The sequence below is a fragment of the Nicotiana tomentosiformis genome, chromosome 8, assembly GCF_000390325.3.
Source record: "Nicotiana tomentosiformis chromosome 8, ASM39032v3, whole genome shotgun sequence".
Classification (NCBI taxonomy): Eukaryota; Viridiplantae; Streptophyta; class Magnoliopsida; order Solanales; family Solanaceae; genus Nicotiana; species Nicotiana tomentosiformis.
The window spans coordinates 112,890,525-112,918,511 of record NC_090819.1 but is presented as its reverse complement, the minus strand read 5'-3'; the positions used below and the strand labels follow the sequence as shown (position 1 = coordinate 112,918,511).

General features: G+C 40.7%; 4 protein-coding genes across 4 annotated transcripts; 2 read left to right on the top strand and 2 right to left on the bottom strand.

Moving 5' to 3' along the window:
• Positions 1-136: 136 nt before the first annotated feature.
• Positions 137-5,090, top strand: LOC104094410 (histone acetyltransferase type B catalytic subunit). Its single transcript, XM_009600341.4, has 10 exons — positions 137-294; positions 421-462; positions 1,140-1,249; positions 2,245-2,313; positions 2,899-2,937; positions 3,006-3,082; positions 3,175-3,274; positions 3,743-3,818; positions 3,899-4,059; positions 4,149-5,090. The coding sequence occupies exons 1-10, from the start codon at positions 210-212 to the stop codon at positions 4,788-4,790; spliced, it is 1,401 nt and encodes a 466-aa protein (XP_009598636.1). The 5' UTR covers positions 137-209; the 3' UTR covers positions 4,791-5,090.
• Positions 5,091-6,689: 1,599 nt separating this feature from the next.
• On the bottom strand, positions 6,690-8,410 carry LOC104094409 (large ribosomal subunit protein eL31). The gene is made up of 3 exons (XM_009600340.4): positions 8,273-8,410; positions 8,035-8,151; positions 6,690-7,099 (listed from the first exon to the last, which is right to left on the bottom strand). The coding sequence occupies exons 2-3, from the start codon at positions 8,115-8,117 to the stop codon at positions 6,820-6,822; spliced, it is 363 nt and encodes a 120-aa protein (XP_009598635.1). The 5' UTR covers positions 8,118-8,151; positions 8,273-8,410; the 3' UTR covers positions 6,690-6,819.
• Positions 8,411-13,313: 4,903 nt separating this feature from the next.
• LOC138898005 (uncharacterized) lies at positions 13,314-13,757 on the bottom strand. Its single transcript, XM_070184036.1, has one exon. The coding sequence runs from the start codon at positions 13,755-13,757 to the stop codon at positions 13,314-13,316; it is 444 nt and encodes a 147-aa protein (XP_070040137.1).
• A 12,670-nt stretch (positions 13,758-26,427) lies between these two features.
• On the top strand, positions 26,428-27,326 carry LOC138898004 (uncharacterized). The gene is made up of 2 exons (XM_070184035.1): positions 26,428-26,656; positions 27,034-27,326. Exons 1-2 carry the CDS (start codon positions 26,428-26,430, stop codon positions 27,324-27,326), a joined length of 522 nt encoding a protein of 173 aa, XP_070040136.1.
• The last annotated feature ends 661 nt before the right edge of the window (positions 27,327-27,987 follow it).

The window sequence follows — 27,987 nt, the reverse complement described above, 5'->3', positions numbered from 1 at the left end:
TCTTTGAAGAAGGCCTGGCCCTGAATAGGACTTAGAAGCATGGCCCATATAAACCGGCCCAGATATTTGGTCAGTGAAATGAGGAAATGACCCGAGATCTATAAGGGCGGGCACACAGCACAGCTTATATAATGGAATTATGCACAGCCGATTCCATCTTTCCCGCCTCAGAGCATTTTCCCGCTCGGAGCAAAACCCTAACCAGCGAAATGGGGACGAAGCATCACTCTTCCTCCTCCTCCGATCCAATCGACGACCCGAAGAAGCGCCGTCGCGTCGGTTTTGCTAAGACTGGTGAGTATTCATTCACCTCTGAATCACTTTTCCTTGGTTCATTTCCTCTTCTTCAGTCTTCAGCTGCGTTTTCTAGCTTCTCTCATCATTCACGTCGTCTTTGCTTGATGTTCTTTTTCTATGCAGATACTGGAATTGAAGCCAACGAGTGCATTACTATATACTTAGGTTTGAACTTTACTCTTCTCCAAGGAAAAATTAGTCAACTGTTCTGTTCAGTTTTTTCGGAGTGGTAATGTTACTATCCTATCGTTTAGCTTCCAGTGAAGTGAAATATCCAGCTCTTAACATTCTGGCTTGATAGTTTGATTTTCACCATGAATTATTTTATTCCTTTTTTTTTTTAAATGTGAAAAAGGAAAATCCTTTAGAGTTTCTCTTTCAGGCCTCTATGTAGAGTAAGAATATTTAGTTTAATATTGGCTGGAATTTAGTGTATGTAAGTTTTCCCCAAGTTAGAGATTAATGAAGTTCAATCTAGATATTGGTGTTGTACCTGATCTAGCTGCTCATTTGCTTAAGCTTTGGCTCTGCCTTGGTCTATTCATAAACAAATATACACTGTAGGCATGGATTTCGAATTGGAACATAGAGTTTCTTCTTTAATTCATTGGACGTCTCATTTTCTTTTTTCTAGAGGCTTGCTAAAGAATAAATGATATACATCCCGATGATTGGTTTTTCTCATTCATCATTAGGTTTAACTTGGACCTAACACATTGTTTAAAGTTGAGATGCTTGATAATATAATTTAGTTTGGCATGATTTTTCTTTATTTGGCTTTGGGAACCTGTTTCTCTTCCTTACTGGTCCCATAACACGTTGTATTTTTTGCTTGTTCTTAGTTTCAAGTAAAGAGGATGTGGACTCCCCAAACAGTTTCTGTCTTGAGCCAGTTGACTTGAATAATTTTTTTGAAGACGATGGCAAAATTTTTGGGTATCAGGGTCTGAAGGTAACCCTCTTTCTCAGAAGTGCTCTTTGTGGCTTACTTATTCCGAGTTCATTTATTATTTAATTTTTGTTCTGGATACACTTAAAAGAATCTTCAGACCAAGAAAATAATGCAGAAAGTTGTCATGTAGAGTGACATGAGTGTCCAGGTTTTTGGACTAAAAAAGATATGATGTGACTGCATTTGTGTTGGTCTGTTGGACATGTATCAGAGAGGTGTCTGATTGGTGTTGATATTGGACTTGATAGTAACTAGAGCCTGCTATTAGAATGTGGTGTTTGCTTCCCCGCCACAAATTTCCTGACCTGCCCTTTTATCTTCTCTCTCTTACACGTCTCATAATGGATTAGGGATGTTGGTCTATCAGGTTAATGGTGAGATTGCATGGTTTAAGGGAGGACTGCAGTCCTTAGCTGGAAAAAAAGAAGGGAAGGACTCTATATTTGTGAGGAGAGAAGAAAGAGTTTTAGGGTGTGTGCGAGGGTTTTTGAGGTTTTGAGATGGGCTGCAAGGTGGCTAAGGTCGTGGATGGGATGAGTATCTAAGTTCTGCTTAGTCCTTCTAAAGTACATTTGCTATCATCTTGCTAACATGAGCTACGCTACATCTTCTGGAACGGAGATGAACTCAGGAACTTAAAGTTCTAGACTGCACCGTCATCTCCCGTTGCTGCTTATCTAGATATCAGGTTGCACATTTGGTGTTGGCTTCTCACCAGAATCTTCTGTTTCAGTGTCTCTTAACAGGTCTGATCCAATAAGGATACAATTTTTTGGACCAAAAGATATATAATGGAGACCTTAGTAATGATCTTGAATGAATATCATAAAGTTGGAGTCGCCCAGCACAAACAGTCAGAAAAAGTTGGCCCCTCTCCACTTCCATTTGGGGGGGGGGGGGATGATATAATGTATAATTGTTACATAACTTTGATAATGCTCTTACTTGTATTGATTGTTCTTTTAGTTGATCTTTTCATGTCTTCCATTTTGCAGATCACTATTTGGGTTAGCTTGATATCCTTTCATGCTTATGCTGATATTTCCTTTGAAAGCTCATCAGATGTGAGTATCCTTTTTTGCTCCTAGTTTGCTTGTTGCTTTTGCTCCTGCCATTCAAATTTCTTATGTATAAACGAGTGAACTAGATTCTAGTGATGCTAAACAAAATTGTTGCATTTTTGTCAATGTCCCTATGCTTCGCCAGAGGCGGATTTAGGATTTCTAGTACATGGGTGTACTACTAAAAAAAGGATGAGAAAATGTATTAAGTGGGAATTGATCGCTATCCCTCTTGGTAAATAATTAAACCTTCAACCACGTGCACCATAAATATCTAATTTTACGGAGAGACCATTGGTTCACGTTCCCCATAGTCTCTCCTGTAAATCTACCCCTGTGCTTCGCTCTTCTATTGCTTTTGCTCCTATCACTCAAGTGTACATGAATTTTAAGGGTTGAATCTCATTGAGAGTTATTTCAGAAGACTTTCTGGATATATCTCATTACAAATGGTTCTTTGCAGTCGAATAAGAGCCAAAATGCAATTCTCTATGAAAGAGTTACCTCTCGGGATTTGTGTGACTTATTTCTTACTCGCTTATATATGATTTTTTTTTCTTTTTTCTTTTTCTTTTTTTGGATTACTAGGGAGGAAGAGGTATCACAGATCTAAAGTCTGCTCTACAGGTAATGACTATGGATTTTCTCTTAGTGTTTATTATCAAGACAGGTTTTAACTGTGATTTTTCTAGCAGAATATTTTTGCTGAGAGTCTCGTTGATGAAAAAGATGCCTTCCTGCAAACATTTTCAACTGAAAGCCATTATGTCCGGTTTGTCCATAACTTTCTTATACCTTTTTTTTCATGTCGATTCTTCTTACCATCCATGATGAATAATATTTTTTTCTAATGCTTGCACACAGATCTGTTGTCTCAAATGCTGAAGCATTGCAGCTTAAAGTTTCAAATGGCTGTAGCACTGAATCTAATTGTCTTTCGGTATCAGAGCCTTTTGATGCAGAGGTGTCTTCTTTGGCCGTTTTCTTGACTTGTTAGGATAGAGATGACAATAATCATATCTGTTTTATGCCTCTAGTCTAGTGCATGTTTTGCATAATATCTTTCTTATGTGTTTCTCTTTTAAGATGTTAAGGGTTTGGAACAAACTAGTACTAAAGCAGCTAAACTACATCTGCCAATCCAATGTGTTAGCTTGGAATATGGTGAAGGATATCTTCTAGACATGGAATAATGATTTATGAACCATATATATTAGCGAACTTCGTTCTACTATTTGGGTATCAAATGTTATAAAAAGCTACTCCTGCCTGATTGGAAGCTTCTGTCTGTGTCTGTTATGTGCTCTCTCAAAATTTGAAAGTTCACTTCCTTCTGCATGTGTATTCTTAGCATGTTGAGTTGAAATATTATGTTTGTGTATTTTGTGACAAATAGGCTGAGGATTGATTATCCTTCTCGGAATTGGTCCAGGTATTCCGGATTGTTGGCATGCCTGTAGGACACCTTTATAGCAGATTGGTGCCACTTGTACTACTTTTAGTGGATGGTAAGGGTTGTATGCTTTTTTTTTTGAAAAAAGTATTATTTATGGCTGGCTTCAATTCTTATAGCGGTGTTTGTAACCAGGTAGCAATCCTATTGACATCCTTGATCCTAGATGGGAGATTTATCTCCTAATCCAGGAAAGGAAAGATACCCAGGAAGAAAGCCTTTCAAGGTTGCTTGGTTTTGCAGCTGTCTACCGTTTCCACCGTTATCCTGAAAGTAAACGCTTGCGACTTGGGCAGGTAAATAATTGACAGTTAGGCATGATCATAACATATATATTTTATTGATATAGCTCTTTCTAACTTGTAACTGATTTGGATTTTGGCAGATACTAGTTTTGCCTCCTTACCAGCGTAAAGGTTATGGTCGTTTTCTTCTTGAGGTGCTGAACAGGGTTGCAATATCAGAAAACGTATATGACCTGACTGTTGAAGAGCCAGAGGATTCTCTTCAACATGTTCGATCGTGTATTGATGTGGAGCGTTTGCTTGTATATGACCCAATCCAGCAAGCGCTAAACTCAGTTGTATCACGTTTAAAGCAGGAAAATCCTTCTAAAAAAAGCTACACTTGCAAGTATGGTCCTCCAGTGAATGCTGTTGAAGATGTGAGGAAAACTTTGAAAATCAACAAGAAGCAGTTTGAGCAATGTTGGGAGATTCTTATTTATCTTAGCTTGAACCCAATTGACAAATATAGGGAGACGTACAGGACAATTGTTTTGCACAGAGTAAAGGCTGAAGTTGTTGGGAAAGATTCAGAAGGCAACGGGAAACAGGTGATTGATGTACCAACTGAATATGATCAGGAGATGTCATTTGTGATGTTCAAATCGCAAAATGGTGAATCTAGCAGCATAGAGAAGGCTGACAATCAAAGTAATGTGGAGGAGCAGCTGCAGAAACTTGTGGATGAACGATTGAATCAGATCAAGTTGATTGCAGAGAAGGTTTCTGTTCATCGGCAATGAAGTCAAAGGCAGCTGCTATTTCACATCCTAACAGATGCTTACTCCAAAGCTGATGATGCAGCAGTTTTGGAATTTACAAAGATGTGGCTGTAGATGAAATCGGCTGTATTTGATTAGGTTAAATTTGTCTAGTTTCCGATATTGTTAGAAACTTGTTTGCTTAACTTGTGAGCCATTTGGATATGAGGCAGCTTTCTGCACTCTCCCTCTATTTTTTTTACTGATGGATTTTATCTTGTAGTTTAAAGCATGTAACGGTTATGTGCCAAATGAAGCAATTAGGAAAATATTTTAATCTCAGCACCTTTGGCCGATTTACAGTTTACATCAATTGACTCACAGTTCACATTAATGCAAATCCAACTGACGATCATAGCCCACAAATTGCCTATTTGTATCCGCTAAAGATCAATCCACTACATCTGCTTCTACTGGAAATTGTGGCTCCTTTGGACGAGGCCGAGGAAAACGTGCTATACCACGCCTCAACTTGAAAGTGGAGCCTCACCCTATACCTTTTAAGGTTGTTTGGGTGAAGAAAATACCTAACCCGTTACCCAAAGATGCCTTATGATACATTTCCTATTCATACAGGAAATTAACAAGATGTGTACTGTGACATGTTACCGATGAATGTTGCTCAAATATTCTTTGGCTTGCTATTTGATAAAAGATGCCATTAACCATGCTAGAGAAAACACTTGCTCCTTTTAAGTTCAAGAGCAAGACAATCACTTCCAACGCCTGCTAAACCCCATGATCTAATTTCTAGGTCCAACAGTGGGTCATCGTCTCAGAGTATTGTTCCAAAGAGCTTGAATTCTTGTCACATCTGTCGCGGAAATGACAACTAGAAAGCGGATTTTTTCCAGCCCTTGTAGCTAAAGACCCTCTTCTCTCTTCTCAAGCATCTCGTTCATTCTTCTCACAAGAGGTGCACTCAATTCTCCCTGAATTTGAAGTTGTGCCTGAGAAACTTCCTAATTAGCTACCTCTTCCGAGGGACATTTGACATGCCATTGACTTTATCCCTGCAACTCAACTTCCCAAGTTACCACACTATAGGATGAACCCTATAGAACAAGTTGAGGAATTATTAGCTAAGGGATCAGTTAAACATAGCCTTATTTCTTCAAAAACCTTGTAACTTATTCTGACATACACTTGTCCAGAAATCCACGACCTCTTAACAGTATTTTGCTTTAAATTTTCTAATTTGCCACTTCATTTATAAGAGCTAATGTCCAGAATAATGTTTCTTTCATGCAAGATATTCTCAGCAGCTAGTTTAGGAATTATTAGCTACTAACTCTTTCATGCAAGATATTCTTTCATGAATAATGCCCTACTTTTGCCTGGCACAAGTGTTCTACTAACTCATCCTTTTCGAAGCTCTAACTTCGTAAGATGATACATAGATAAAGAGTCAAGACACCAGGAAGACATGAAAAGTAAAGCAACACATTCGATAAAACATGACATACAACAAGACCACCCAATGTAGTAATTCGGTTTTCATTGTCCACATTCAAATTGGCATTGACACTAAATCTTCATCTATGATATAACTGTCAAGTAGAACATCACTTGAACAGAATTTAGCATAAACCTCAAAACACATGTTGCTAAACCCAAATACACAACCCATTGACCCAATACTGAAGCCACAATACAGATGTCCAAGTTGGACTACAAACGCCACTAGTGAATCAATATTAAGTTAACTGGGATCAGCTATAATCCTCACTATTCATCGCAATATCAATTTCCCTCCATTTGGACCACTCAATTCCAATGTTCAATTGCTTACTGTTCTTCCCACAAACTATGCATTTATAACTGTAGCTACAAACCAATTTATAACAATGGGAAACAGAAAACAGAAGCAAACACATAAACTCATGGTAACACCTCTGATGCTTGATAAAACATAAACATTAAGTACCCTGACAAAATTGAAAGTCTCATAACACTAGGAAAAGAATGAAAACAGCATTTAATATTAGCATTCTTCACTAACAACGACAGTTTAGTCCTCATCTTCAATGATTTTGGTACCAAGACCCTTCAATCCCTCTGCCGGGATCTCTGCAACAGTAACCAAAGAGTATAGCTCTTCCTTTGCATCCTCATCATCATTCCTCTTGCGAGCAATACGAACTCTGACACGCCTTGGAACACTTCGGATACCCCTGCTCCATATTTGCTTGTTCAGCTTCACATCCACTCTTACATCCTTGGTGCCCATAGCTTTCTGTGCAAACTTCCGGATCTCCTTGATGGCTGTTGGGGCCTTCTTCTTGAATGTACTGTTAGCCAATACAAAAGTTTAATGTTAGACAACAATCCTATCATAAAGACTCACAGGATCAAATTACTAAATGGTTAATTCTTTTCTTGACAAGTACAAGAAAAGGTCAATAACAGAAAAAATGGCTTACTACACCAATAATGAAGGAAGGCCTTATAACAACTTTGATAGCCTAAGAAAGAACTTAAACAAGAGAGGACTGAGGAACAATCTTAAAAAAGTCAAATCACAAAATATTGCTTAGAAAACAGCACTATAACTTGCAAAACCTTAGAAAAGAGCTCAAACCACAAAAGTCAGATTCTTGAGAAGGGGGTTGCTGCAAAGCAGCAAATATGTGGAGCAACCTCAAGTTCCTATTTCCAATGTCGAAAGTATAACGTAAACAGTAATGTTCTGCATTCGCTTTGTGGCTCACAAAAGGAATTGCTCTCAGATTCCTAATCGAACACCAAACACGATGTAAATAACCTACAGAAAAGGCTAGCTGAAACCCATCTTTATCCCAGTCCATGGCAGAGACAACGTGAACTGGGACTATAAATCACAGCTTAACACGCTGGTTAAGAAATTACAGTGAGCAGCACATCGAAAGATGACCAACCACAATGGCATTAAATACTGAGGGAAAATTATTTAAAAAATGGTTTTATTAGTTAGCAGTAGCAGACAGCATATGTCAATAAAATTAAATTAATGGTAGATAAAATCAAAAAATGAACAACATTTGCACAAACAGCAATAATTCTTACATGAACTAAACAGAATCAGTCACTGCTGAACATCATCTAGAACTCAAACGCCATCCATTCAAATACAAATGTAACTAGTAATAGTATCAGAAAACACAAGCCCAGACTAATAACTACCAAAAAGGGGGACCAGAATCTAAGGTGGGAAAAAATGGAAGAATATATAAAAGAGAAAGTATACCAGCTATGTAAGCGCTTGTGGAGGTTGATAGTGTACTCCCTCGTCACCACCTCTTCTTTTCTTCCTTTGGTTTTGTCCGACATTTTCTCTTACCCTTTTCAAAACTTACCTCAGTTCCTGCATTCAAGTAACACAAAGTCCTTAGTTTCCTTAAAACGCTAAAATAACTTCAGATCTGCAAACAAAAAAGACCCTATTCTATGTCAGATAGAGACAGATACAAATGGAGAGCGCTTACTAGGGTTTGAAGGAAGGAGGCAACCGAGCGGGCCGAACAGTGGAGACGATGAAACCGACTAAAATGAGTAGCTAAAGGTGAGGGGGACTTATTAAAACCCTAGTGGCATGTAAGTAATTATATTGTCATTCTTACGATGTTATACATTGGGCTGGGCTCAACGCACTTCAAGTCCATGTTACTTTGGGCTTCTACTTATCCAACCCACCTTTGACAGGTCCACACAATTTTGAAGGTAAAATGACACTGTATAGCCGCTTTGAAAATAGTAGCCGAAAAATATATATTTATTTACCCGTAAACAGTACAGTTGAATTTATAGTGTGGACAAGCGAATGCAAGACTTAGCGTTGAAATCGAGATAAAATAGCAGATAGTTTGGTTCCGGGAGCAAGAAGGCAGCAATAAGAATAACGTTAGACAGAAAATAAAGTATTATTTAGATAAGAATAGTGTGTAGTATAAGTTTGTCAGAGATTTCATGTGTTACAATGGTTGTTGAAGCCACTATTTATAGTTATACCTAGGGAACAAGGTCTTAGGATCAAGCCACTCTTAAATGACAATAATGGGGGCCATTGATGAATATGTAACGGCAGGTCATGAATGCCAAAATTCTCTGTAATGTTTGCATATTTAATACTGAGGAATATTTTTCATTGAATGTCATCTGGTGACGAGTATTCGTTTGCTCCTGTCGATAATCTTCCATTCGGGATTTACCTGGTGCCAACCGAAACTGTTGTCCTCGATCTTGGTTTTCAATCTCTTCATCTTCCGTCTGCCCCCCTCTCCCCCGATTCTACGTGTCACTCTGTTATTCGAGCATTTAATATGGACCGATTTTACCATATACAGATAGTCCCCTTGCTTTCCCGTAGCACATCTTTGTGTCACCGGGAAGTTGGTGAAGATTTCTTTCTTGGCGGAAAATTTTCTGAACCTTTCTGAAAAGTTTCTGACGCTTGATAAGACGCACGTCTCTTCGCATTTAATACCCCGGACACTTGTTACCCCACGATTTAGCAATATTTTCGCCGATTCTCGAGGTAATCATGGCCACGATTTAAGCCGTCTATTCATGTACTTATACGCCTCATTCTTCTTCCTCCACTTCTATCAGTTTCATAAACTCTTTCAACTTCTTTGCATTCAACTCCTTTCTGTTTTCATCTCTCTTTGATCTTCTTACAAAACAACTCCTATCATCTTCTGCTGATTATGGCTTCTTACCCTAATTCTTTCAAGAACTCCGGTCTTTTCTTCGGTGGGGCCGATCAAATACAAAGAGGTCGGTGTTGGTGTTGATCCTCTACGGTGAGCACCACCATCCCCAAACATCTCAACACAACCAAGGACTTCGAAGAGAAGTTTCCTACTTCAAATCCTCGCACTTGAGCTGTTGGCAAATATCCTTCCTCTATTCGCCCTTCCAGTATTCTTGCTGTGAAGGAGGAATGTGATTGCCATGCCTTAAATATCATTGCTCCCGATCTGGTGGAGCGAGTGACCTTCACTAAGAAGGGTTTTACGTATGTTTACACGTATCGCTTCACTTTGGGTCTGTTATCTTTGAGCGGGAGACTTGACCCCGTGATATTAGAGTTGTGCCACCGGTACCAGGTTTGTTTGGCACAGGTGGGCCCTTTGGTGTGGCGAACAGTGGCATGTCTGCGGCGACTGTGCCATGAAATGAATGAGCCCATCACCTTGGCTCGTATGATGAACCTCTACTCCCCCAAGATCTTTCATGGGGGAGTAATAAATTTCAGCAAGCGTGGCCATCATGCTTTGCTCACCAGCATGGATGACAACAATGACCGTGGGTGGAGGGAGAGATTTGTTGTCATTGTCACCAGGAAGATCATCCCGATTACAACTCCATCGTTCCCTGAATCCTGGACTCGTTCACGTAAGTTCATAATTTATCCTTTTCTCCAAAAATATAGGTTGTTTCATGTCATTGTTAACCCTTCTTAATTCATTATTTAAGCAACTCGGTGGACACATCCAGGGGTTGAAGGCCTGGACCGGTGGGTTCATAAGATTCTAGACATCACTACGCTTGAAACCCGCCGATGGAAGGAATTGGCCCCCAAATATGGATAGAGGGCCAAGAACTGTGGTAAACTGGCTTTGCCTTCATTTCATCTTTGTTCATAAGAAAACTGGCTAATCCTACCTTTTTGTTTGATTCAGGTCTCCCTCAGGGTTTTGTCTCCAACACTGAGGAGGATGTTTTGTTCGATCCCGCAGAGGCTGCAATGTTGTTGCAAGAAGCTCTCACCCAGACGGGTGCCTTCAGGCTTGCTTCCGGTGCAGACGCTTCTTCTTGGAGTCCCCAGCCAGAGAACAAGCAAACGAAAAGGCGACGCCTTTCCTCGGTTGAGGGTAAAAATAAGAAAGCAAAGAAAGTCATGCCTAAGCCAGTCGTATCCAATGTGGTAATTGACGATGACGGAGAAACCAGTGATTAAGGGGCTTCCCTGCAAAGGAGACAACGATCTTCATCAACTCAACTAAGAACTTAGAACCACAATTGAGGACGACATACCCGAGAGATTTGGGGAGAATTTAACTTAGTGGAGAATGTTGATTCTCTTTTTCCGGTCCCAGTTGCTGCTTCCAGTCCTATGAGGTCGGACACTGGTCTCTTCTGCCTTCGGTTGGTGAGCAACCAATAAACAACACTGCCTTTGCCGTGTCTGCTCCTCAATCTACAACACCATTAGCTTTATCTCCTTCCACGCTGGCCATACCATCATCACCAGCAACTACTACATCTCCCCCACCGGTCGCAAACACCCGAGAGAAGGATGTCCCTCCTCCCCAGTCCATAGACCATGGGAATTTGGGGCATAACTACTCGCCCCATTTTGCAGATCCCTAAGGGAGGAGGAGTGTCTCTCTCTCAATGTTGATGGAGAGCCATCTACTATCCAGGATGGTGGAACTCACCAATTATCTGAAGCACGCTGGCTTCAGAGAAAGATTAGAAGAAAATACACTCTCTTTCAGGGGAGTGTATGATAAATAACGCATGCACAATGCATCAACGGTATTGTACTTGTCTTTTTTGTTGCATGCTTCTTCTTGACTTGTTATGACAGGATTTCTAACTTTGATATTTGCTTTACAGGCCAACTTCCTTGCTTCCGAGGATTTTCAAAAATTGATCCTTGACAAAGAAGGACTCAAGTCTGAGCTGGATCAACTGTTGGCCGATAAGAATCAACTTGTTGTACGCCTCCCGGTGCTAGAAGCGAATGCCGCTTAGGCGAGTGACCTTGAGGCCTGACTACAACTTAGCGAGCATGAGGTAGTGGTCCTTAGTCAAGAAGCTTCTCAATTAAATGTTCAATTCCAAGAAGTTAAGGCTAAGTGGTCGGAAGTTCAAGATGTCGTGCTCGCTGTTGCCGAACGCGAGTCTGCCTCCATTAAACGAGTGAATAACTTGGAGGCAGCCTTGAATTCCAAAGCTGAGGAGGCTGCTACTGCTGAGGCCCAGACGGAGGATAGGTATAAGAGGATCATGGAACACAATAAGGTTCATATAACTATTATCCGTGATCTCGATCTTAGCTTAAGTGTCATGCGATCCAAGCGGGATAAATTTTGACCGAGGTTGATCGACTTAAATCACAACTTCAGCGCCGAACAGATTCCCTCATCATCGAAAAAACACATTCTATGTATCATATGAGGAGGAGAACCTTGGAAGAGGCCAAATCGGACGTGATTGATATTGACGATGAGATCGCCAAGGCCCGAGCGCTGGAATTAACTGTTCGAGAATGCCTCTCGGCTCAACCTGATACAGTTGACTCTTTTAGTTCCGATTCTGAGTTTTCAGGAATCGAGGAGAAACTTGAAGAGAATAACAATGAAGGCCAAGATCCTAAGTCGGCGACAGATCTGCTTACTTTTTTCGGGGGCGCATATGCTTCTCTTCCGCCGAGTTTTGGTGGCGACGTAGTTTAGCTTTTTTGCTTTCCTTTCCTTTGTTGTTTTTCTTTTGTATTTTTGTACTTGTGGTATTTGTCACGTTTAATAAATAAAACTGTTTTTTGTTTAAGCATTGCGCAAAATTTATTATTTTTGCGTCAAATTAGGCAAGGCTTCGGGTGTATTTTCCCCCGATAACATTTGGGTTCCGAGCGTAAACTCTTCTAGAACCAGTCCTTTATTGTGAGGGTTTCATAAGAGAGGGACCTCTTATATTTATAGTGCTTTTGAGGAGGGTGTCTCCTGTTTATTCTGGCACTAGTATTTGAAGTACTTAGTTAACTTTCAAATGATAAAATTAACTCATCGTTTGGACACGAAACAAGATGAAAATAAAAGGACTTCATTTTGTTTCTTATATCTTCAAAAGTACATAAGCAGTCGAGTGCTGAAAGAAAAGAAATTGACAAAAGCAGTCGAGTGCTGAACGAAAAGAAATTGCCAATGCAGGTGGCTATTCAGTACAATTTGTTTCTACGGGGCTAGCTATGTAGTCCCCGGTCCCGATAAGGCATATTTGTTCTCAGATTTCATAGTCTTGGTTTTCATGGAAATCATGTTGCCATATTCTCATACTATTCCCCCCGGTGTTTGAATACGACGAATGTGAATTGGAACACCGAAAGTCTTGCTCATTTTAGGATTCCACCAGTGAATGGTTGGGTAATCTTTGGTTCGATAGCAAGCTTCGTTTCCCATTACGAACTTTGCTATCGAGGAAATGATTATCTAACCACCCCTTAATGGCTTGTAGGAAAGAGCACTCATGAAAGTTTGAATAGACGTTGGTCCAATGGAAAGTTTTGCTTCCCGTTAGGAATTTGCCATCGAGCCAAAGATTATCTAACCATCCCGCGGTGGTTTGTTGTTTCCATGTCTTGTTATTTAAAGGTCTTATCTCTACTGATGACGTTTTCTTTGTAGTATGATTTCCGTTGCTGCCTCGTTAAAAACCTTGCCAGAAAAAACCAATTGGGACAAAACTGGACGAAAGGAAAAAAAGTGCAGCACATACTTTCAGTACAAGTGATGCTCATTAGCAATAATACCGTTTGAGGTGAGTCACATCCCAATTGCTTGGCAATTTGACTCCGTCTTGGTTTTCTAGTTCATATGATCCTTTCTCGGTGACAGCTAAAACCTGATTGGGGCCTTCCCAAGTCGGACCCGCCTTTCCTACGTTGAGCTCCCGGGTGTTTTGAGTCATTTTTCTCAAAACCAAGTTTCCCACTTTGAAATAACGGAGATTCGCCCTCTGGTTATAGTACCTTTCCATTCTTTGTTTCTGGGACACCATCATTATGTGTGTCAAGTCCCTGCATTCATCAAGCAGCTCCAATTTGACCAGCAATGCTTCGTTATTTGTTTCTTCATCCGCCCAGAAGTACCGCAAGGTCGGTTCTCCTACTTTCACCAGGATCAGAGCTTCTGCACCGTATACCTGAAAGAAAGGTGTCTCTCCCGTGCTCGACTTTCCCATCGTCCGGTACGCCCACAACACTCCCGGTAACTCTTCGGGCCACTTGCCTTTGGCTGCTTCCAACCTATTTGTGAGGTTTTGAATAATCACCTTATTGGTTGATTTCGCCTGTCCATTTGCACTCAGATGGTGTGGTGAAGATGTGATTCTTTTAATTTTCAGGTCTTTAAGAAATTCCGTGACCTTGGAGCCTATGAACTATGGCCCGTTATCGCAGGAAATCTCTTTCGGTATTTTGAACTGCTAAATTATGTTTTCCCACAGGAAATTGACCACTTCGTGCTCACCGATCTTCTGGTAAAGACCTGCTTCAACCCATTTAGTGAAGTAATCGGTTAGATTTAAAAGAAATCTTACCTTCTCGGGAGTCGGCGGCAACGATCCAAATACATAAATCCCCCATTTAATGAATGGGCATAGGGATAGTACCGAAGGTATCAGTTCTGCCGATTGGTGTACTAACGGTGACACTTGTCGCATTTTTGAACGAATGCCTTCGCGTTTTGTTCCATCCGAGGCCAGTAATATTTGTCCCTAACTAATTTTAGGACCAACGAATCTGCACCTGAATGATTCCTGCAAATTCCTTCATGAACCTTTCTCATGACGTAATTAGCCCCGGAGGCTCCTAAATATCGGGTCAATGGGCCTTGGAATGACCCTTTGTATAACTGTTCTCCCCAGAAGTTGTAACGAGCTGCTTTGGTGTGGAGTGCCCTGGCTGCCTCCAGTCCTAGACTAAGTTGATTATATTTACTTCATAATAATCGTCCATGTCCAGTACCGAGTGCATGAGCTGTACGACAATACTGGAATATGATCCCTCATTTCCGTGGATGATCCCAAATTGGCCAATGCATCTGCTTCTGTGTTTTCTTCTCTCGGTATGTGGGTGATTGACCATTCCCTGAACCGTACGAGCAAGGTTTGAACTTTAATCACGTATTATTGCATGCGTTACACCTTGGTGTCAAAGATTCCATACACTTGATTTACTACTAGTTGGGAATCACATTTAATTTCTATGACTTCGGAGTCCAGCCCCTAGGACAATCTAAGTCCTACAATCAAAGCCTCGTACTCGGCTTTATTATTAGTCAAGGGAACAATTTTATGACCTGCCTCATGATCTCTCCTGAGGGCAAGATTAAGACCACCCCGAGCTCTAACCCTTTCACGTTGGAAGCTCCGTCCGTGAAAAAGGTCCAAACTTCTGATGTCGTTTCAGACAACATCACCGCTTCTTTTGTGGCCAAAGGCAGTAGTCCGGGACTAAAATCAACCATGAAGCCGGCCAAAACTTGTGATTTGATCGCAGTCCTAGGCTTATATTTAATATCAAATTCACCGATTTCAACTGCCCATTTGGCCAGCCTACTTGACAACTCATGTTTGTGAAAGACATTCCGTAGGGGAAAGGTTGTCACCACGTCTACAAGGTGGCATTGAAAATAAGGCCTAAGTTTTTGAGAGGCAACTACAAGATATAAGGCCAACTTTTTGAGGTGCGCAAAATGAGTTTCTGCCCATGTCAAGATTTTGCTAACATAATAGATAGGAGATTACGTACCTTCATCCTCCTGGACTAGAACAACACTTACCACTACCTCCGAGATTGCTAAGTATATTAGTAATTGTTCGTCTTCCTCCAATTTTGATAGTATTAGAGGGCTCGATAGATACCATTTCAGGTATTTTAGAGCCTTTTGGCATTCTGGAGTCCATTTGAAGTTGTTATTCTTCTTTAGAAGTGAGAAGAAGTGATGACATTTTTTCGAAGATCGGGAAATAAAATTGCTTAGAGCAGCCAATCTTCTGGATAGCTTTTGGACTTCTTTTACGCTTGTCAGTTAGTCAGAAATGTCCTCAATGGCTTTGAACTTATTGGGATTGACTTCGATCCCCCTTTGTGACACTAAGAAACCCAAGAATTTGCCAGAGCTAACTCCGAACGCACATTTTTCGGTGTTTAATATTGTGTTTCCTTAGGATGTCGAATGTTTCCTGGAAATGTTTTAAATGGTCACCTGCATTTAAAGACTTGACCAGCATATCATCTATGTACATTTCCCTTATTTTACCTAGTTGCTTTTTGAACATCTTGTTCACGAGCCTCTGATAAATGGCTCAAGTGTTTTTCAGCCCGAAAGGCATCACATTATAACAATACGTGCCGAAGTTCGTGATGAACGATATTTTTTCCTAATCCTCTGGGTTCATCTTAATTTGATTGTACTCAGAATAGGCATCAAGAAAACTCATTAACTCGTGCCAGACCATGGCATCGATCATTTGATCGATGTTTGGCAGTGGGAACGAGTCTTTCAGGCACGCCTTATTCAAGTCCTTATAATCTATGCACATTCGGAATTTATTATTCTTTTTTCGAACAACAACTACATTAGCTAGCCAGGCGGGATACTTTACCTCCTGGATTGAACCGATGTCAAGTAATCGAGTTACCACTTCTTTGACAAACCTGTTTCTGACCTCGGCTATCGGGCGCTTTTTCTGCCTTACAGGTGGGATACTTGGGTCTAGGCTTAGCTTGTGCACGACCACCTCTACCGAGATACATGTCATATCCGTGTGTGATCATGTGAAACAATCAACGTTAATTTTAAGAAAATCAATAAATCCTGACCTGAGCTCGGGATTGAGGCCTGTCCCCAAGTGGAATTTTCTCTCCAGAAATTTTTCGAACAGGGCCATTTGTTCGAGTTCTTCCACTATGGATTTGGTCGCGTATGTATCTTTCGGTACCTGAAAATATCTTGGTACCTGGTGGGGTTCCGACTACTCCTCCCCTTTGTAATCTTTACTTGTCTCGGGAGCAAGCGTCAATTTTCTGTAATTGCTATGCAACGAGCTTCTTCCATTTACTGCTGGAAACCAATACCGTGTTCATTTACCTTGCCACCGGTTGATCCTCTTTTTTTTTTGATACCCTATGGGGTCGGGAATTTCAGTATTTGGTGGTTTGTTGATGGCACAACTTTCATCTCATGTAGCCATGGTCTACCACTTTAAATAAGGTAGTCTTCATGACCCCTTAGGCATTCGTGGGCAGCAAAATCTCCCCCCGGGTCGTTACGCTTGCTAAGTTGAATCCGGCGAGGAGTTTTGTTGTCAGAATGATGCTTCCAGTTAGCTTGGCTTGTTCTAGAACTCTCCATTGAATGATGTTGGCTGAAATTCCCGGGTCCACCAAAACACGTTTAATTTGAAAATCTCGAACGTTAAGAGAAATTACCAAGGCATCGTTGTGCGACAGAAGGAGTCCATCAGTGTCTTCTTCTGTGAAGGTGATGTCGTCTTCGATGACTTCCCGGAGTCTCTTGCTATGAGCCACCGACACCTTTGTCTGTTGTGTTACCGAGAAGGTTACACTGTTGATCTCGTTCCCCCAAAAAATCATGTTGATAGTTAGTCGAGGAGAGTCTTCTCTTATCTTCAAGGGCTCTGCTTTGTCTCGACTACGAACGTAATTGTTGTTAGCTCGGTCGCTTAAGAATTCCATGAGATGGTTGTTCTTTAATAGTGTTACCACCACATCGCGCAGATGCCGGTATTCCCCAGGTCGGTGGCCATTAGTCCTATGATATTGGCACCATAAATTAGGATCCCTCTAGCTGGGATCAGATCTCATCGGTCTCGGGAAATGTGCTTCTTGATGTTCCTCATCACTGATACCAGTTCCACTAAATTGACATTGAAATTATATTCGGATAGCCTTGGATAAGTGGAATCCTGGGAGCTCGATACCTCTTTGTCTTGCAACGACCTGTTGTTTCGGCTACGGTCAACCCTTATATCGGGGGAGAACCTATCCACCGACCGAAATCCCTTTATGTTGCATCCTTCAGCCCTCTCGTATGGCAAGAAACGACCCATAGAAGATCGCCGATCAACATCAAAGTCTTATTTTGATTTATCCTTATTTTTTTCTCGATCCCGACCTTTGGTTAATGCCGGGAACTGTGCTTATCATCTTCTATCCTTATCTTTGATTCGTAGCGGTTATGGACATCCGCCCATGTGGTTGCTTAGAACTCGAGCAAGCTTTGCTTCAACTTCCGGGAGGCGTCAGAGCTCCTCGGGTTCAATCCTTTAATAAATGCCTCAGCTGCCCATTCTCTGGCACGACGGGTAACATTATCCTCTCTTTCTGTAACCTGATCACAAACTTTCACAGTAATTCAGACTCTCCTTGCGAAATTTTGAATATGTCCACCTTCTGGGCCTGGACCTTCCTGGCCCCGGCATGGACCTTGATCAAAGAATCTGCGAGCATTTCAAAGGAATCGATCGAGTGTTCGAGTAGGAGTTAATACCATGTCAAGCCCCCCTCCCCGTGAGGGTTTCTCCGAATTTCTTCAACATGACAAACTCAATTTCATATTTAGCCATGTCATTCCTTTCACCGCTGTTGTATAAGTTGTGATGTGCTCCTGAGGGTCCTAAGTCCCATCATACTTCGGTATGTATGACATTTTGAACTACTTTGAAATCAATTCTGGTGTTGCGCTCAATTTGAACGACAATTGTGTGTACTTCTTCAAGCCTGAGCCCTTCAATATTGGTGGTGCGACCGAAATTCGATCCATTCGGGCGTGGAACTCATTTGCATTCTGATCCATCCGCTCATTCATTTCCCTCATGAATCGTATAAGTTCGGTTTGGAAAGGATCATTGTCGTTGTTGTTACCGGATCCATTGCCGATCCCCATGGTTCCTTGAAGCCAACTTCTCCCCTCGAGGTGTTGTTATCAACCCAACATGGCCTCTTCCATTCGCATTTTTGGAGTCACCCGACAAGGCCTGCTTCAGTTCCGTCATGGCCTCGTCTTGCCTTGAGAGATGGCACATGATGGCATGTTGTTGTTACCTCAAGATCCTTACTATTTCTGCAATGTGCTCGTCCTCAACATCATCATGAGTTGTCTCCCGCACATGTCAGGGATAACGCTTGTATGGACCAGAGTTGTTATGTCCTCCTCGTTGCGAGTGTCACTGATCGAATACTCATGTTGAGGCAGATTCTCTTGCGCCTCAATGTTGTGTGTGATGTTGACATCATTAACTTCCATTGTTTTCCGATTTTTGCTATGAAACAAATAATCAAACACGTTAGTAATAGATGCAAGAATCAACTTAATTATGCAGTTGTCTAAGTCTCACGGTGGGCGCCAAATTATTTATCCATAAAATGGTACAATTGAATTTATAATGTGGTTTATAGATAAGAGAATCTATTTCATCCCAAAAATGATAAATGAATTAAATAAAATGCAAGACTTAGTATTGAAATCGAGATAAAATAGCAGGTAGCTTGGTTCCGGGAGCAAGGCTTATGAAAGCAGCAATAAGAATAACGTTATACAGAAAATAAAGTATTATTTAGCTTGAAATAGTGTGTAGCATAAGTTTATCAGAGATTTTGTGTGTTACAATGGCTGTTGAAGCCACTATTTATAGCCATACCTAGGGAACAAGGATCTAGGATCAAACCCCTCTTAAATGATAATAATGAGGGCAATTGATGGATATGTAATGGCGGGTCATCAATTTCAAAATTCTCTATAATTGTTGCATATTTAATACTGAGGAATATTCTACATTGAATGTTATCTGGTGATGAGTATTCATTTTCTCTCATCGATCATGTTCCCTTTGGGATCTACCCATTGCCAACCGAAACCATTGTCCTCGGTCTTGGTTTCCACTCGCTTCATCTTCCGTCTACCCCTAGGCTCCACGTCTCATCTGTCATTCGATCATTTAATATGGATTGATTTTACCCTATACAGATAGTCCCCCTACTTTTCGGTGGCGCATCTTTGTATCACCGGGAAGTTGGTTAAGATTCCTTTCTTGGCGGAAAAATTTCTGAACCTTTTCGAAAAGTTTCTGACGCTTGATAAGACGCACATCTCTTCGCATTTAATACCCCGGACACGTGTTACCCCACAGTTTAGCAATATTTTTGCTGATTCTCTAGGTAATCATGGCCACGATTTTAACCGCCTATTCCTTTACTTATACGCCTCATTCTTCTTCTTCCACTTCTACCAGTTTCATAAACTCTTTCAACTTCTCTGCGTTCAACTCCTTTCTACTTTCATCTCTCTTTGATCTTCTTCAAAAAACTCCTATCACCTTCTACTGATTATGGCTTCTCACCCAAATTCTTTTAAGAACTCTGATTCCACGTGTGACTCTGTCATTCGAGCATTTAATATGGACCAATTTTATCCTATATAATATTTTTTGTATATTTTTTTGTATATTATATATATATATATATATATATATATATATATATATATATATATATATATATATATATATATATAAAATTTATACACTTTGCGGCTACCAGAGGTAAATTATTTCGGTCGCGGGCCAAAAGTGATCTTTGCCCAATTTTGAAAGCTAACGTACAAATGCCAACACTTAACGAATCCCATTTTGTTGCTAATTATTTATGTAGAAATAATAGAAAAAAATTATTTATAATAGTAAAACAAATACTAGTACACTTAAAAAGGGTTCTAAAAGCTTCGTCAAAGAAATAAATGGAAAAAGACTGAAAAACATATTTTATTATTACATCCCATATTTTCTTACATAAAAGTACGTCGTAAGCAAACTGATGTAAGATAAAAAATGAGATCATCTTTGAAACTATATAAAGTAATTTAATCATGTTACCTTAGAGGTTACAAATATTTAAGATCATGAACAATAAGTACCAAGAGGATTGGAAGGTTTAGAAGCTAAACAAATTGAAGAAGATAAGTTTTGTCGAAAGTCAACAAGTTGGAAATGTTATAACCCGTACCTTTGGGGTGAGACAAGGGTGCTAAATATGATAAGAAGGTTATGTTATGAGTTATTTTAATAGTCATGTTTTACATTTTGAAGTCAAGCGAGTTGTGGAACAAAAGTCGAGAAAAGTCGCCACAAGTTACGTTCATAAGTTTTACTAAAATTTGGGTCTAATGTCACTGAGTTTTTCTCCCAATATACTTAAAGTTATGGGGTGATCCAACTATCAAATTGAAGCTACGAGTCTAGTTTCCAATGTATTAAAACGTTTGTTAATACAGCATTGGAGTAGAGAGATATTTGTATTTTTGCGAGACTGCATAGACTGCATAGGTGACGAGTAGGTGTGTCACCTACTTGCTTAAATGAAATGACCAAATATGTCCACAGAAAAGGGCCAGTTGGGGTCGTCCAAAAAGCCCTTTTAAAGGCTGATTTTCTTCATATATTCCATTAATTATAGAGCCAAAAATCAGAGATAAACCCCTGCTAACTTCTCCTAAAAAATTCAACATAAAACCCTAAATGATTTTCTCTTCTTTACAAGTTCTAGTTAGAGGAAAACCTAAGAGTTGAAGAACCAAGTTAGGAGCTGAGATCTTCACCAAATAAGGAAACTATACTACCCTCTTTCATACCTTTTTTTTCCTGCTGGAAAGGTAGAGAAATTCGTTTTATAATTGTAAGAACTCACAAGACGGTGATCGGAAACCATGAGTTCGAGTTATTCAACTTGTAGTGGACTGTTTTGTGGGTTGTTTCGCGTTGTTGTTGGGTTGTCTGTTTTGCTACTATTTTATGGAGTTTAGGATAAAAAAGGGTGTGGAAAAGCACCATATAATGAGAAGGTGGTGGGCTGGTTGTTCGTCGTAATATTTTCGGGTTGCTTGACACTACTATGGTTGTCGTTTTGTGTATGAAGTGATTAGGGTATGTTGTGCTATTTTGTGGTATTTTGTGATGGATATAAGGTTGAAAAATGATGTATATATGTTGTTATTGTTGTGTTCTTGTGTTGTCGGTGTTATCTCAAATTGGGAGAAAGTAAAGATTATAGGGTTGATGCTGCCCGTTTTAATATAAAATAAGTTTGTCCTTCATTGTGCGATAGTTGTACCTTTTATAGCTTAATGATAGTATTATTATTGTTGTTATAGATTAAGGTGCGACGAGATGTGTTCAACGTGGTTATTGGACAGATTGTGATAAGTTATGTTAAGGCTAAACTTTTATTTTATTTTGGCATGATCCTGTAACTACATGCGTTTGATAACGAGACATAGAGAAGTTCGTATTCCTGAATTTATATACATTATCCTAGTCTCGTAAGCTAATTTATTCTCTCTTAACGGGACTTTATATTCAGTTAAGTATTGTCTCCTTTCAGTCAAGAGAGCAGAGGGTCTATATATATATATATATATACACAATATTACAGTATTTTAACCACCATCGAGCTATAATCAATGGGTAGGTCTCTATTGGATAACCTCTTATCAGATGGTAAGTTATATACAGAGCCTACTGTGGCCGAGTGCCTATGAGAGATCCTAGATTGGCCGAGTTACCGAGCCTAGTATGGTCGAGCACCTATAAGCGAGCCTACTACGACCAAGCAGTTACACGTATCGAGCCTTATAGGGCCGGACAACTATTTTACTTACTATATTGATAGAGTTGAGTGTAACGACCCGGTCGACCGAAAGTTTTGAGTATTTTATCCCCGACTCCCTATTTATTGCCTCCTCTATGTTATATTATGTTTATGTGACTTGCCGAGGTGTTTGGTTTTGGTTTCAAGTGAGTTTCAGAGTGAAATGGGACACATAGTCCCTAAGTTGGAGGCTTAAGTTGAAAGAGTTGACCGCAGTTTGACTTTTGTATAGATGACTTCGGAATGGAGTTTTGACGGCTCTAATAGATCTGTATGGTGATTTTGTACTTAGGATCATGTCCAGATATTGATTTGGAAGTCCGTAGGTCATTTCGGTTTGAATTGGCGAAAGTTAGAAAGTTGAAGGTTTGGAAGGTTGGAAAGTTTGACCGGGAGTTGACTTTATTAATATCGGGGTCAAATTCTAATTTTGGAAGTTTAAATAGGTCCATCATATCATTTATGACTTGTGTGCAATATTTGGAATCAATCATAGTAGTTTTGGTATGAATCGACATTAGTTTTGGAATTCGGAATTTCATAGTTTCTATAGGCTTGAATTGGGTTGCGATTCGTAGAATCGATGTTGTTTGATGTGATTTTTAGCCTTAAGTAGGTCCGTTATGTGTTTTGGAACTTGTTGGTATATTCAGATGGGGTCCCGGGGCGCCCGGCTGTGATTCAGATTGAATCCGGAACAAGTTTAGACTTTGTGTGATTGTTGGAGGTTGGTGTGACTGACGCAATCACAACTGCGCATTTTGGGTCACAGGTGCGGCGCCGCAGGAGAGAACCTTGTGCCGCAAAAGTGGATTTTGGCATGCCCAAATGGGACCGCAGTTGCAGTCTATGTTCTGTAGAAGCGGATTCACTGGTGCAGAGAGAGGCATCGCAAGAGCGAAGTTAAGGGAGCAGGGGAAGGACCGCAGATGCGGCGAGCCATTGGTCGCATAAGCGTGGGCACAAGTGACCTTGGGTGTCTGCAGAACCGCATTTTCAAGACTTAAGCCATGGCTGCACCTGCGATGGAATTTTCGCAGGTGCGGAGCCGCAGAAGTGGTTGTTGGCCCGCAAAGGCAAAATCGCTAGGCATAAATAGGGATCTTTTGAGGGTTTGATCTCATTTTAATTTTTGGACCTAGAGAGCTCGGTTGGTGGCAAAATTTCGAGAGTTTTTCAAGAAAATCTTTGGAGTAAGTGATTCTAACTCGGTTTTGGCTATATTTCACGAATCCATAGTTATTTGCATCATTTAATTAGTGATTTGGGGGAAAATTGTGAAAACGTTTTAGGCTAAATTTTAGAGATTTGAAAAGAGATTTGAGGTCAGAGTTAAGTAATTCTTGTATGGTTGGACTCGTTATCGAATGGATATTTGAATTTTGTAATTTTGGTGGGTTTCCGAGACGTGGACCTGGGTTGACTTTTTGAGTTGACTTTTTGTTTCTTTGTAAAGATCGTAACTTTGTTGTTCGAAATAGTTTTCTATAGCTTATATTTATGGTATGAAGTTATTTTGGCTAGATTTGAGCCGTTCAGAGTTGGATAATTGATAAAAAGGCCTACTAGTGGATTGTGTTAACGTGTTTTGAGGTAAGTGTCTTGCCTAACTTTGGGGGGGAGGTACCCCTTAGGATTGATGTTGGTTTATGAACATTGTGATACGTGAAAGCCGCGTACACAAGGTGACGAGTGTGTATACGGGCTAAATATGAAAATTTACCAGTTTTAGCTATATAGATTCCCTTCATGCCTTAATTGAGTTACCTTAACATCTTATATTCATCATCATTAGTCTATCTCCACATGCTCTACTTGTCTTATCTCTTATTTGTTAGTTTCCTTTACATGTTTAGTTGAAGTATTGTTTCCTCTATTCCTTATTTATTATTTAACCATTGAGTTCTTTACTTGAAGTTGTTATTTTTGGAATATCTTGTCGTTGAAATTGGTATTGAGTTATAAAGGCCTTGATTTACATTGAGTCAAAGTCGTAAAGTTATGAAATACTATTCTTGTTGAGTTACTCGCTTCGGTTATTATTGTTGATACTCTTGTGTATATTATGGTTGAGCCATGGGCTACTTGTTGTGAAAACACTATTGTTGTTGGTTTCTTGGCTAGTTGTGATATTGGGCACTTGAGGTGCGATTTGTGATATGTTTGTGCTATTGATACGCATGCAGTGGTATAAGATTTTGGGGTTGAAACACATGCAGTGAGATAAGGTGCGCTTGATACGCGCGTTGCTAGTAGGGGAATTATATGAAGCCACGTGGTGTGATAAGGTGGGCTAAAACGCGGGAAGCTATTTCGGGAAAAATGATTTTCAAAACTAAATGCAAGGCTCATGTGGTGATATAAGGAAAGATTGTGAATTGTTTTGTGATTTGAAACTATGAGGCGGTACCTCGGTAGTGACTCTTGTTGATACTTCCCTATTACTTCACTTGTGTCTAGTTATTTTGTTTCCTTGGCGTAACATTCCTTGTTTTTTTTTCGTGATGCATTATTTGCCTTAGTTCAGTGTAGCCAATCTTGGTATATTTCTTACTTGTTGCATTTCCATTGTTATTATTATTACACTCTTAATTATTCGTTCAGTTTCTTATTTATTCCAGTAGGATCTTGACCTGGCCTCATCACTACTCTACCGAGGTTAGGCTTGGAAATTACCGGGTACTATTTTGGTATACTCATGCTACGCCTATGCATATATTTTTGTGAAGATCCAGGTACCTCCTACCAGTCCAGGCAATAGTGAGACGAGCTCAGCTTCGGAGACTTCAAGGTATACCTGCCGGCATCCGCAAGCCTCAAAGTCCCCCTCTATGTAGGCTAATTTATTTTCTTTTCCTTTTTAGACACATTGTTGTATATGGATGATCAATACTTATTCGTAGAGCTTGCGACTCGTTACTACCAGGTTTTGGAAAGTTGTATATGATGAGTTGCGGAGTTTTCTTTATAATAGTTGTTGAGTATTTGAGAGTTTATTCGCTATATCAATTATACTCTACATGTATGCTAGGCTTACCTAGTCTTAGAGATTAGGTGTCATCACGACATCCGACGGAACAAAAAATAGGGTCGTGACAAGTTAGTATTAGAGCTCTAGGTTCATAGGTGTTATTGCAGGTTTATCTTCGGGAGGCTATGGAAATGTTAGGAAAAGTTTCACTTCTTTGATTCTTTATCGTGCGAATTTGTTGACTTCGAAATTCTAAATCTCTGTATTTCTATTCTCTCACAAATAGTGAGGACACGCACAACCGAATCTGATGATCAGACACTCGCACCCCTTTCTAGAGCCGCGAGAGGCCAGAGCCCAGGGCAGAGGCCGAGGATGGGCACGTGGTGCAGCCAGAGCACCTGCCCGCGCTGCTACAGAGGAGCCACCGGTAGCTCTAGTTAGAGGATATGCACCTGAGATGCCTGTTACTACCCCTGCACTTCAGGAGACTCTCGCCCAGGTTTTTAGCATCTTTGGCACTCTAGTTCAGGTGAGGTTGATTCCACTTACTCCTGCCATATCCCAAGATGGGAAAGACTCCCGCAGCCCGTACCCTAGAGTAGCTGGTCTTCGTTGACCAAGTTCCAGAGATCATACCAGTGCAACCGGTTGTTCCAGTTCAGTCCGGGGTTAGGGCAACAACATTTGAGGAGGAGCAGATTAGGCTCAAGAGGTACAAGAAATACCACCTTCCTACTTTCAGCGGCTTAGCTTCAGAGGATGCATAGGTTTTTCTTGAGGAATGCCATTGTATCCTCCGTACTATGGCTATTATGGAATCGAGTAGGGTTGCTTTCACTAAGTTCCAACTTAACGGAGCAGCTTATCAGTGGTGGCGAGCGTATGAGTTGGATGGCCCGGCCGAGGCAACTTCACTCACCTGGGCTCAATTCTCAAAGATATTCATGAGAGAGTTTGTTCCCCAGAACCTTCGTGATGCATGGCACACAGAGTTTGAGTAATTGTGCCAGGGTGCTATGACCATGTCGGAGTATGCTGTCATGTTCAGTGAATTGTCCTGACATGCACCAACTTTAGTCTCCACAGTCAGAGAGCGAGTTCGTCGATTTATCGAGGGGCTCAACCACATTATTAGATTCAGCATGGCTCAAGAGTTGGAGACTGATACACCATACTAGCAGGTGGTGGAGATCGCTCAGATATTTAAGGGTATGTGGGGCCTAGAGAGAAAAGAGAGGGATACTAAGAGGCCTCGAGATTCTGGCACATATAGTGGTTCCCCTGCCCCAGTTGCAACCTGTCATGGTAGAGGCTATGTGAGTAGTCCTGTTCATTCAGCACTCTCAGCTTCCAGCGGTATTCCGGCCACTCCCAGGTCTCAAGTTGCCTATTATGCACTGCCACTATCTAGTGCACCTTCTACACGGGGTGTTTTCAATGGTTAGTCCAGCCAGCCAAGACCGAGCCAGTTACAATAGCCACGTCCTCTAAGAGCTTATTTTGAGTGTGGTGACACTCGTCATATGGTGAGGGACTGCCCCAGAATCAGGAAGGGTGCACCTCCAGAGACCACTCAGGCTCCATGCATTCTATAAGGGTCCTTAGGCTTTCTTAGACTGTGGTTACCGCACCAGTTGCCACTCCACCTACACAACCAGCTAGAGGTGGAGTTCGGGCGGGTAGGGGTCGCCCTAGAAGGGGAGTCCAGGCCAGATGTTATGCTCTTCCGACTAGGACGAAGGCGGTTGCATCCGACTCAGTTATCACAAGTATTGTTCCTGTTTGTCATAGAGATGCATTAATCTTATTTGATCCAGGCTCCACTTATTCCTATGAATCATCTTACTTTGCTCCATATTTGGGTATATCCCGTGATTCTTTGAGTTATTCTATCTATGTGTCCACGTTTGTGGAAGATTCCATTATTATTGACCGTGTGTATAGATCGTGTTTAGTTGTTCTTGGTGGTTTTGAGACCAGATTTGATCTGTTGTTGCTTAGTATGGCAGATTTTGATGTTATCTTAGGCATGGACTGGTTGTCTCCCTATCATGATATTCTTTATTGTCACGCCAAGATAGTGACATTGGCTATGCCATGTTTGCCATAGTTGGAGTGGATGGGTACTGTAGATTATGTTCCTATCAAAGTGGTGTCTTTCCTTAAGGCACAACGAATGGCTGGGAAGGGGTGTGAGGCATATATAGACTTTATGAGAGATGTCAATGTTGATATTCCTACCATTGAGTCAGTTCCGGTAGTGAGAGACTATCCAAATATATTTCTAGTAGATCTCCACGCATGCCGCCCGATAGGGATATCGATTTTGGTATTGATTTGTTGTCGGACACTCAGCCTATTTCTATTCCACCATATCGTATGGCCCCAGCAGAGTTGAAGGAGTTAAAAGAGAAGTTGCAAGAGTTGCTTGATAAGGGTTTCATTCGGCCCAGTGTATCACCTTGGGATACTTCAATCTTGTTTGTGAAGAAAAAGGATGGTTCTATGCGTATGTGTATTGATTATAGATAGTTGAACAAGGTTACAATGAAGAATAGTATCCATTAGCACACATTGATGACCTATTTGATCAGCTACAGGGTGCCAGAGTGTTCTTAAAGATTGATTTGTGGTCAAGCTATCACCAGTTGAAGATTCAGGATCTGGATATTTTGAAGACTGCCTTCAGGACTCAGTATGGTCATTACGAGTTCCTTGTGATATCATTTGGGCTGACCAACACCCCCAGCAACATTCATGTACTTGATGAA